The sequence below is a fragment of the Mastomys coucha genome, unplaced genomic scaffold, assembly GCF_008632895.1.
Source record: "Mastomys coucha isolate ucsf_1 unplaced genomic scaffold, UCSF_Mcou_1 pScaffold5, whole genome shotgun sequence".
Lineage (NCBI taxonomy): Eukaryota > Metazoa > Chordata > Mammalia > Rodentia > Muridae > Mastomys > Mastomys coucha.
Window position 1 is genome coordinate 66,229,120 of NW_022196911.1, and position 11,992 is coordinate 66,241,111.

Genomic DNA, 11,992 nt, shown 5'->3' on the forward strand with positions numbered 1-11,992 from the left:
GAGTTTCATGTAGCTCAAGCTAGCCTTCAACTTACTATATGTTCAGTGAAGATGACCTTGAAAGTCAGAGGATGTCTCTTGCTCCTCCTACCTGTACCTTTCCAGCCCTGAGGTTATAGGTATGCACCACCACAGCTTGCTCTCTTCTCTCTCTGGAGGAACTAGGTAACTGATACTCATTGTTAGTGCCTGGAGTCAGCATAGGCCTGTGCTGCCAGCTAGGGTGCACATACCTACCCTTGTCAGGTCTGCTTTCTGTCTTCTGTCTGACTGTCACAGGAAGCTGGCTAGCCAGTGGTGTTAACAAGCATCACAGTTAGAACAGCCTGAATTTGAGTTTTCAGTTTACTGAAGCCGAATGAATGCTATGACTCATTCACTCATTTTTTTCTTTACTTTTAAAATGTAGAAGTGGTCAAGTACCTGATACAGAGCATGGGTTTAAGGAGGATTGGGACACATAGAGTGGAAAAGGCATCCTTGATGAAAAGTAATTTATCTCAAAATATTTTTAAATGTAAAGATTAGGTGTTAAGAATCTAAGTAGTGTTGGGTATGGTGGTGCACAGCTTTAATCCCAGCATTTAGGAGGCAGAGGCAGGTGGGTCTTTGAGAGTTTGAGGCCACCCTGGTCTACAAAACGAGTCCAGGACAGCCAGGGCTGTTTCACAGAGAAACCCTGTCTGGAAAAACAAAACAAAACACAAAACCAAAAAGGAATGTAAGTTGTATTTGCACACTGCTTTACAGATCACAAGCCCTTTCACATACCTCATCTCTTTGAGCTTTCTGAATAAATGAGGCAGTCAGGTCACAACTGTGCCTAGTTACAGATGAAGAAACTGGCTCAGAGAGAGCGAGCAAAGCTTGTGTCAGAATCCAGGAGTTCTGGCTTTAGTGCTTCCCCTTCTCTTTAGAACACGCAGTAAATGGAGCAGCCTGCTAAACCTAAGAACATGCTGCTTCTTGAGCTCGGGATGGGGCACTCAGTGCTGCCTTTCTCTTCTTCCTCTTGGTTAGGGAGTATTGAGTGCATGGTGTAGCACCTCTTGCTTGCTCTATGTGTTCTTCAAATGTGATGTTTTGTGGCCCTTGGTGCTAAGTTGTGTCCCTTGTTTTTCTATCATACTTGTACTAGAAGTTACAACTTTTAGAATCTGACCCTATATTTTAATTTTTTCCTGTAAATCTCTGAAGCATTTACTCTGTACTATTCATTGAGCAACGTTGGTAAGAATGTGTGTTTGTTCCTTGAGTATGAGACAGAATTATTTTGTTTTGGCTGATAAGTGGTCATTTTGGTGCCCTTCAGGTACATAATGCTGGAAATAAGCTTGGTAGACGTTGTGATATGTGTTCCAATTATGAAAAACAGTTACAAGGAATTCAGATTCAGGAAGCTGAAACAAGAGACCAGGTGAGTTTCATTAGAGCCAGAGTTGTCTCTTTTTGTTTGTTTGTTTGTTTGCTTTTTGTGGTCTGCTTTATGAAGTGTTTCTAACTGGTTATTGAATAATGTAGCACATACAGTGGCAACAGTGGCAGCTGATTTCCAATGAGAAGGGAGTCCAGTAGGAGTGGGTATCCCTTCTTCATTAGCATGTCAGCACTATGCCAACTAGTTTAGCCCTCAGAGGTGCCAACAACACCTAACCCTATCACCCAAACACCTAAACCTGATGGTGACCTGATCTCACTCTCACAGTGAACTTAATTGTACAGATATGAGGGAGGTAAAATTCACCGTGGACTCCAAGCCAGCCAGATGTCATGGTGACCAGAGTTTAGATTCGTTGCTTACTGCCTGTTTGCTGTAAATTTGTTGACTTGATTAATGGTGATTCATAGAGCATGGAAGTTAAGCTCCCTCGGGCTTGGACTACTGGACTTGAGAGTAAAGTTCTTTTCCAAATACAAAGTAGACAAGTGGGACACTGGTAACAGTGTAGAGTTTAACAAGAGGAGCCTTGTGAAAGTGTGTCAGGAAAGGAATATTTTTCTTTGGTTGTTATGAGGATTACTTATTGCCTTTGCCATCAGTACTGAAGGAGGTTAGACTAACGATCTGGTGTTTTCAGGTATCACTGATATTCAGTTCCTCATCTATAGTCTTTTTTATTGATGGCTTTTAGGTAGGTTTCTAAAACTACTTAAACTAAGATAAAATGGCTGGCTTCTTATAGCTTGGTGTGGGAAAGGCCTGTCTTGGATTCCATAGTTATTTCTGTAGACTTCTATAGATGCCTCTTGTTTGCCTGGTGTTTTACTGGATCCTAGCAATTCAGTTGAAAGATGGTTTTGGCCCATAAGGAGCTTTCAGCATTACAAAACCAAAGCATAAGTTCAGTCTGCCTTGTTCCTAGAGAGGGACATCTAGATCAGAGGAGGGTGTGTAGATTCGCTGTAGGTTCAGGAAAGGCAGCACTTGGGCTGTATGCTGTAGAGCCTGCTTTCACATTAGGAGAAGAACTAGGGAAGGAGAAAATATATTCAAAGAGGGAAATGACATGAAAGAGAATGGTAGGACACATGGCCGGCATATGGGTTTATAAGCTAGTCTGAGAAGGAGCTGCACAGGAAGGCTAGGATGCGACCAGTGAGGAGAGGAGATAATCAGAGAAATTGCATTGAAGCCTAGCAACTTGGAGGCATAATTGCTTTTAAATAGGAAAAGTGTTATAATTTCACTTTTATAAAATGTATAAGGTTCTTCTGAATCCTAGGGGCCTAGCAGAGAAGAGGTTTTCAAATGAGATTATGTATGTGAAAAGCTGTTGCTAACTGTAAAGCACAACATAATTCTTGAAGTTGTTCATTTCTTTCTGGATTGACAAATCCAAAAAAAAAATAAAAGATTTATTTTAACTCACAAAAGAATTGTAGGTTGAGGGTGTAGCACAGTGGTAGAGCCCTGGATTAACAGCAGAAATCCAACTACTTCTTTCTGGTTGACTTTTTAAATTCTATAGGTGAAAAAACTGCAGTTAATGCTCAGGCAAGCTAATGACCAGCTAGAGAAGACAATGAAAGAGAAGCAGGAGCTAGAGGACTTCCTCAAGCAGAGTGCCGAGGACTCAAGCCACCAGGTGAGCGATGCACGAGGGAGGACCCGCTTGTAAATTACATTTACAGTTTCAAAAAGTATAGTTGCTTAATTTCTTCTGCTTTGAAGATTTAGCAGTTTTATTTTCTCTGAGATGAAAAGTGTTTTCTGATTGTTTCATGCTATTTTTTTAAGGATTTATTTATATTTTAAATGTGTATATGTGTTTTGCCTGCATATATGTGTACCACATGCATTCTTGGTCCTTAGAAGGTAAGAAGAGGGGGTCAGATCCCCTGCAACTGGAATTATAAATAGTTGTGAGCCACCATGTCTATTCTGGGAACAAAATTCTGGTCCTCTTCAAGAGCAACAAGTTTCTTAACTGCTGAGCATCTTCTTAATCTATTCCTTTTGAAATAATAAGTTAATGAACTTAATGCATTTCTAATGTTTCCCAGGGCTCTGGATTTCTCTGTGTGTGTGTGTGTGTGTGTGTGTGTGTGTGAGAGTGTGTGTGTATGTGTGTGTATGAGTGTGTGTGTATGTGTTACTGGGTACTCCCTGGTGCACAAGAACCTCACTAACAAGAAAGATAGGACTTACTGTCTGGAAATGTAGCGCAGTTGATAGAGTGCTTGTCTAGGGTACACTTGCTTTGATCCCAATACTATATAAACTGGGGGTGGAGGTACACACCTGTTATCTCATCTCTTGAGAGGTAGGGACAAAAAGGTTAGAAGTTCAAGACCACCCTTAGTTATGGAACTGGAGGCCAGTCTGGCTATTTGAGAGCTTGTCTCGAAAATCAAAACAAGGGCTGGCAAGATGGCTCAGTGGGTAAAGCGCTTACTACTAAGCCCGAGTTCAGTCTCTGGTTTCCCCACTCCTCTTCACCTTACTTCATCCTTCTCCTTCCTCCTTGCTCTTCCTTCTCCTTCCACTCCCTTCTCCCTTCTTCCTCCTCCTCCCTCCTTTCTTCTATTACCTCCTCCTCTTTGTTATCATTGTCATCATCATCATCATCACCATGATCATCACCTTGATCATCGCCATGATCATCACCATTGTTACCATTGCCATCCTTATCATTATTGAGAAAGAGTCTCTCTACACAGCTCTGGCTGTCCTGGAACTCATTTAGTAGACTAGGCTGGCCTTGAACTCCCAGAGATCCACCTGGTTCTGCCTCCCAAATCCTGGGATTAAAGGCATGTGCCACCATGCCTGGCAATAATTGTATCTATCTATACCACTATTTTTTCCAAACAACAGTTGAGAGATGCTTAGTTAGGTGTTTCTAGTTTTTAACTTTCTTTCTTTCTTTTCTTTCTTTATGTTTATACTTCTCTATAAAACCATCTATTGAATTTTTAGCTTAGATTTTTTTTCACCAGTTTATTTCATTTGGCTATTATTCATTATCCTTAGTTCTCTGATGATTCCAAATTTTGTCTTGTACACAATCCAGTAGCTAGTGATTCAGACATCTGGACTCATTGAAGACCTGTATGTATTGTCTGTTGTTTTTAAAAGCTGTTCCTGTGGGGCTGGAGAGATGATGAGATGGCTCAGTAGTTAAGAACACTGACTACTCTTCCAGAGTTCAGTTTCCAGCAACTACATGGTAGATCACAACCATCTGTATTGGGTTCTGATGCCCTCTTCTTGTATCTAAAGACAGCTACAGTGTACTCTTATTTACTTATTTATTTATTTATCTATTTAATGTATTCACCATTGCTCTCTTTAGATACAACAGAAGAGGGCATCATACCCCATTGCAGATGGTTGTGAGCCACCATGTGGTTACTAAGAATTGAACTCAGGACCTCTGGAAGAGCAGTCAGTGCTCTTAACTGCTGAGCCATCTCTCCAGTCCAAATAATATTTTTTAAAGCCATTCCCTTATATACTTATACTAAGTGCTATATATTCTATTAAAAATGAATAATGAATGAACTGGGACTGGGGATATAGCTGAATGGGTAGAGTGTTTGCCTAACATGCGTAAGGCCCTTGGCTCATTCCGCAGACCACAGGTGTGATGGTATATCCCTCCACTCTCAGCACCAAGGACATTTCCTTAGGAGAAGCAGGTTACTGGTTACTCACAGTCTTGAGTCGTTTTATGTAGTTACAGGTCCTGAGATTGTGTAACGTTTTGTAGATTAGATTATTTCAAATGTTCATTCCCCAAGAGTGTGATCCTTCTGGATCTAATTCGCTAGGTGTCTTCTTGGTGCATCCTGGATTTTCTACTTTTGCCACTCTGTCTGGCTCTTAGATTCTCTGCTCTGCTCTCTGTGTCTGTTGTTTTTTTAGAGTTGGTATTTGCAGAGAGCTGATTCAGACACCATGCCCCATACTCCGTGTTAGTTGTCACATGCACAAACCAAACTCAACATATACATACATACATTATGAAAAATATAAGTAAAATCTTTTGAAAAGGTACATTTTATATTTTTATACAGCCTTTCTAATTGTCAGTAGTTTTGTTCACATCACCCAACCTGTCATTAAAAACAAAATTACTTCTTTTTGAGGCAGGGTTTCGCTGTTGCCCTGGCTGTCCTAGAACTCACTTTGTAGACCAGGCTGGCCTAGAACTCATAGTTCCAACTGCCTCTCCCTCTTGAGTGCTGGGTTTAAAGATTTGTGCCACCACACAGCCCATCCAGAAACAAAATTTTAGTAATCATATTTTAAATGTGTAGATAAAATTATTTCTATTAGTTTTTGTTTGTGAATGATTAGTTTTCAAATAACTTGCTCCCAAGAAATAATAACACTAATTCAAAATAGTCAAGAGTTAAATGGTATTAATTGGTCTTCAATACCTACCTTAGAAGACTGTAAACAACTCAGAAAGGATTTCATTTATCCTTTAAAGGTATGCTGTCTCCTGTCTTTCTCTCCATTCTTCCATTTTAAAGAAATACATTGGTTTGTATGTGTGCACACATGCTTACATCATGCATGTGTAAAATATGTGGCCATAGCATATGTGTGAAGATGAGAGGACAGCTTGCAGAAGTCGGTTCTCTCCTTCCACCTTATGGACTCTGGGTTCTGAGGACCAAACTCAGGCTTAGCAGCAGCTGCCTTTGCCTTCTGTGCCTGTGCTCCAGTGCTAGGCTTCTAGTTTTTAATTGCTTTTTTTTTTTTTTAGCCCCTTAAAAATATATTCATAACTAGGTCATATGGGTTTCCATCATTCTAAGGACCAATTACTACTGTTTGTTAATATATGTCAGCATGTGACTTGCGTTTTGCTAATGCCCTGGGGTACCAGAAAGTCTTGCAGTATAGCAGATGTACACATTGGCTGAATGAAAGGTGAGTGGTTCGTTCTCATGGACTGTGTGGAGTGATGGGATGCACAGTTAGCCTCAGATAGCCAATTTTAATTGTATTTTCACATATCCATCTTCTGTTTAGATATCTGCACTTGTTTTAAGAGCCCAAGCCTCTGAGGTCTTACTTGAAGAGTTACAACAGAGCTTTTCCCAAGCAAAGAGGGACATTCAGGAGCAGATGGTAAGTCACTGTTTGAAACATTTCACATGCTACCTTTATTCCTGGATTGCTTTCTCAACACTATCTTTAATCTATCCCTCTGCTCAGAGTGTCTACTGGAGTGGCTACCCTCCAGGGCCTACAGAGCATTTATGATGGTGAATACTGTACAGGTGTTGCTTCTAAGCAGAACTCCTCACCCTGCCCCATTTCATCTTTACCTTTTCTGACTTGGGAAACCTAAACAGAGTAAACTATGATAGACACAGTGTTTAATTTTCAGTTTAAAATACAAGCTAAAAGAATAGAGATAACTGTCATCTCCAGTCCACACAGCTTTTGAATATTTATATGTTTTTCCTGGGTAACTTTTATTTATTTAGAATAACCTTATTGATTTCCCAGAATTTATATATTTGCTATAGCTCTGGAGGTCTTCCAGAAGGCTATCAGTTGTGAGGGGCAGAAGCAGGGCTTCCTGCGCAGTGGCCCCCAGGAATCTTTGTGGAGTAATTGAGGCTTGGTCTCCTTCCTTTCTTAGTACTCTGGCTGTGTTTGTCTTGTTGGACCCTGTATCTAGTGGCCTGGGTCCATTATGGCGGAGTTGTTCTTTCTGGGATGACTGAAGCTTCCATGCACCTAGCACTTTCCAGGGACCGTACGTAGTTCTGTCAGAAGGCTACAGGTAGGATGGCTGTGGTTTACCTTTGACTGGCATTCATCCAGTGTCTGAATGGCCCCCGAGTCATCCTTGAGCCCTATATCTAGTCTGTGGGGATTCTCAGATCCCAATTATGAATTAGGAAGTTCACATTTTCTCTCAGTAGAGAAGACAGCTTTATAATTGTTTAATTCTGACAAAGGTTCATGGGGTTGTTTCTCACACCTTTTCTTTCTCTTTCTCTTTTAAAATTTCTTCCTCTCTGAAGGTGATATATAAGTTGATTCCATTAAAAGTAGTGTGTGTTAGGTGACATTGAAGAATTGGTGGGATTCAGGCTGAAGTCCTTTGAACATTTAATTTTTTTCAAAGTTACCACAAATGTTCTTATGCTGAGAAAGAGAAACTCAGTGTCTTAGACCCCTGCAGAGTGGCTGTGATAGCATTGGGCATCTTAACATTTTCCCCTTTGTGTTTTGAGAGGCTTCACACTTGCAGAGAAGTTTGTGAAATCAGCTTTTGAAAAACTACCACTTCAGGTGAAAGAACTTGCTGTGTAGGCCTGGCATCTGACTCACAGTGGAAGGAGAAAGCCACCTCCCAGTGTTGTCCTCTGACCTCCATACACATGCTGTGACACATGTATACACTCAAACCATCAGACACATAACAGTATTGCTTAAGACTGTCACTTCAGTTCAGCAGTTGCTAACATTAGTCTCTTTTGGTCTCACTGTATATAGATATATTATGTGCATATTCTAAGTCTGAATTGTGATGAACTGTTGGGAATTAAAGTGTAGACACTATGACTGGAACATTCTTTTTACATCCTAAAATTTAACCAGTTGTCCTTCCAAATTCTTAGTTGTTTTGGTAATACTTAAAAAGTTTAACTTTTATTTTTGAACCAGGAACCAATCATAAATTATATATTGCATTTCAGTCTCCTTTAAATTAATATAGTACAAGACCCTCACTTTAAAAATGCCATTAGTGGGAGGAGGAAAAAGGTCAGAGGAGAAGGAGGAAGGGCGGGATCATGGAGACAGACGATGAGGACAAGCCTGACCCCACAAGGTTATACAACCAAGCAAAGGTTTTTACAAAATAGATGAATTGGGTTAGAATATCATCTTTATTATTTGGTTCTGAAATTATTGTATTGGCTCTTGTAAATTGTGATTTTATTATTATATAAATCTGATTGGATATTAAAAAAATGCCATTGGGGCTGGTGACATGGCTCAGCGGGTAAGAGCACCAACTGCTCTTCCAAAGGTCCTGAATTCAAATCCCAGCAACCACATGGTGGCTAACAACCACCCATAATGAGATCCGATGCCCTCTTCTGGTGCGTCCGAAGACAGCTACAGTGTACTTATGTATAATAATAAATAAATCTTTGGGCCAGAGTGAGCGGGGCTGACCGAAGTGAACAGAGGTCCTAAAAATCAATTCCTAACAACCAGATGAAGGTTCACAACTATCTGTACAGCTACAGTGTGTACTCATATACATGAAATAAATAAATAAATCTTAAAAAAAAAATGCCATTAGGGCTAGAGAGATGGGCCAACGGTTAAGAGCACTGACTGCTTGCTCTTCAAGAGATCCTGAGTTCAATTCCAAGCAACCACATGGTGGCTCACAACCATCTGTAATGGGATCTGATGCTCTCTTTTGGTGTGTCTTAAGACAGCTATAATGTACTCATATAAATAAATAAATCTTTAAAAAAATTTTAAATAAAATAAAAAATGCCATTAATCTCTAGGCAGTGGTGGAGCATGCCTTTAATCCCAACACTCACAGAGGCAGAGGCAGAGGCAGAGGCAGGTGGATCTCTGTGAGTTTGAGGCCAGCCTGGTCTACAGAGTATGTTTCCAGGACAACCAGAGCTACACAAAGAAACCTTGTCTACAACAACTACACCAAAGAATAACAAAATGCCATTAATATGTTTTAATGGTTTAGAGTAGTTTTTTTTTTTTCAGTAGAAACTTCTTTTTTTTTTTTAAGATTTATTTATTTATTATATGTAAGTACACTGTAGCTGTCTTCAGACACACCAGAAGAGGGCATCTGATCTCATTATGGGGTGGTTGTGAGCCACGATGTGGTTGCTGGGATTTGAACTCAGGACCTTTGGAAGAGCAGTCGGTCCTCTTACCCGCTGAGCCATCTCACCAGCCGAAACTTCTTTTTTTATTGGATATTTTCTTAGAGTGATTATTTTTAAAATGTTTTAGGTTAACATTCTGTAGAATGTAACTGATTGTTTCCTTGTAATTTAGTAGAGGTCATTTTGGCAAGCATACTGGACAGATGAAATGTTTTGGTAGTAAAGTCATATATATTGTGCACAATGGCGGATGTTTCATTATTAGTTGGAGACAAAATGGTTCCAGAATATGAATATTGCCATTAGCAGTGAACTCACTATTTAGGTTCAGTGTTTTTTTGTGGTTGTTTCTGCCCTTAGAATACATGCAGCTGAGGGCACAACATGGGAACTGCTTGTGGTATTTGAGTTGCTCTGTAATTATGTCACTATCTAGGGTCATAATCAGATTAAAGAATTAAAAGGCAGGAAAACAAATCTTGATCTCCACAGGTAATATCCAGGAAATTCTCAAATATTAAAACATTGAAATTCTCACAAACTAAAATAAAATCAAGACATATCGTCTTGTTTTACTTTTCCCTTTCCTTTTCTTTCTTTCATATCCAGAAGGTAACAGGATGCTAATACATAGTTGTTAAGTGGATTTGTTACTGGAATTAGCATCAAAAGTCCTCAGAAGTCACATTTGGCCATCCATTCTCAGTAGTTCAGTTAAAGTCATAATTAACATAGAGAAATTGGGGCTAGTTGTTACTGTACAGTTTAGATCATACTACCCACATAGAAACCCTACAGGGCAGCACATGTGCCTCTGTACTACAGTGCAGAGAGGGGAGCAATTGGTTTGCAGAGACTGGATGATCTTTGGAACTTATTGGCCAGCCAGCTTAGTGTCTTCAAAATTTGAGTGTAATTAAGATAGAGAGGGATTAAGATGTCAATCTAGTGTTGACCTCTGACCTTCACATATGTGCTGTGGTATATGTGTGTGTGCTTACACACATTGTATATACAATACTATTTCTTAAGACTCAAAAACAATTTTTTTTTAAAGATTTATTTATTTATTTCATGTATGTGGGTATACTGTCGCTGTCTTCAGACACACCAAAAGAGGGCATCGGATCCCATTACAGATGGTTGTGAGCCACCACGTGGCTGCTGGGAATTGAACTGAGGACCTCTGGAAGAGCAGTCAGTACTCTTAACCACTGAGCCATCTCTCCAGCCTTCAAACATACTCTTGTGCATGCATACACACACATACATATACATACAGACACAGACACAGACAGAGATAGACAGATACAGACAGCTAGATTTCTACCCAGGCCAGAGAATCTTCTCTTGACAGGAGTTTTCCTTTGATGGTCTTTACTGCTACTCTAGCATGGCCACACTGGGAAGAACAAAGAGGACAGGTGACACCTCCCCCAATCCATTTTTATCCTCTTAACAAGAGGGTTAAATTGAAGGTAGGAAGTGTGCACAGATAGCTAAGCTATTCTGCCAGGCTGTGGTTCCACTGTCATCAATGTCTCTGTTCTGACAAGTCAGAATGGTGTGGAGTCCGTTTCTAGGAGATGAGCTCCCTCTGGTTGGTACCTTGGTGGCTTTGTTTCTTTTTCCCAGCATGAGGCTCCTGGGGAAATTCCATTTCTTTGGGGTTCAGTATATCAGGAGTCTGTTAGCCAAAGGGAGAGTCATAGGTGTCTCTGTAGAATGCTTAGTACAGATTGAGAGTGATTATAGTGCTCAGTCCAACTAGCTTCATGAAAATAAAGCTAATAATGTTTAACTACAGTTTGTACATGGCCCTCCCTGCCTGCCTGCTTGCCTTCCTGCCTTCAGGATTCAACTTGTTCATCACCCACCCTGAGAGATAAATCTCTCCTTGATTTTTTCCTAGTTATGTGTTCTTTCATCCTTGTACTAAGCAGATTTTGTGAATAGCACCATGCCATATTGGGTAGTTTTGGCTTTAACTCAGCTTTCTCTTCTATCTCTCTAGGGCAAATATCTTTGTCTGTGTATTTTTCTTACTACATTTTTTTTTAAATTTTTAAGTTTTTATTTTATGTGCACTAGTGTTTTGCCTGCATATATGTCTGGGTGAGGGTGTTAGATTTTGGAGTTACAGATAGTTGTGAACTGCCATGTGGGTGCTGGAATTTGAACGTGGGTCATTTGGAAGAAGAGTTCGTGCTCTTAACTGCTAAGCTATCTCTCAAGCCCTGTCGGTGTATTTTTTAAATATTTATTTTTTATTATTATACATAAATACACTGTAGCTGTCTTCAGACACAGCAGAAGAAGGTGTCAGATCTCATGATGGGTGGTTGCGAGCCACCATGTGGTTGCTGGGATTTGAACTTGCGACCTTCGGAAGAGCAGTTGGTGCTCTTAGCTACTATGCCATCTCACCAGCCCCATGTATTTTTCACAAACAGAAAAATGCCTACTTTCCTGTAGTGGGTGACAAATAAAGGTGACTTGAGTGAGTGATGTACATTTGTGGGTTTATAAATTTTTAACAAATGACTTAATAACTTAATACTAAAATTGGGCATGGTGGCATACACCTTTAATCCCATCACACTGCGTTCCAAGCCAGCCAAGGCAACATAGTAAAATCTTG

At 40.0% G+C, this 11,992-nt stretch overlaps 1 protein-coding gene across 3 annotated transcripts in view; it reads left to right on the forward strand.

Moving 5' to 3' along the window:
- Rabep1 (rabaptin, RAB GTPase binding effector protein 1) overlaps positions 1–11,992 on the forward strand; it is a 105,776-nt gene that overhangs the window by 66,525 nt on the left and 27,259 nt on the right. For 2 of the 3 annotated variants that reach the window (XM_031353114.1, XM_031353116.1), the window contains 3 exons: positions 1,313–1,417; positions 2,970–3,086; positions 6,488–6,586. In XM_031353114.1, coding sequence (XP_031208974.1) covers positions 1,313–1,417; positions 2,970–3,086; positions 6,488–6,586 — 321 coding nt within the window. The remainder of the gene's footprint in view (positions 1–1,312; positions 1,418–2,969; positions 3,087–6,487; positions 6,587–11,992) is intronic. The other variant, XM_031353115.1, reaches the window with a different exon arrangement.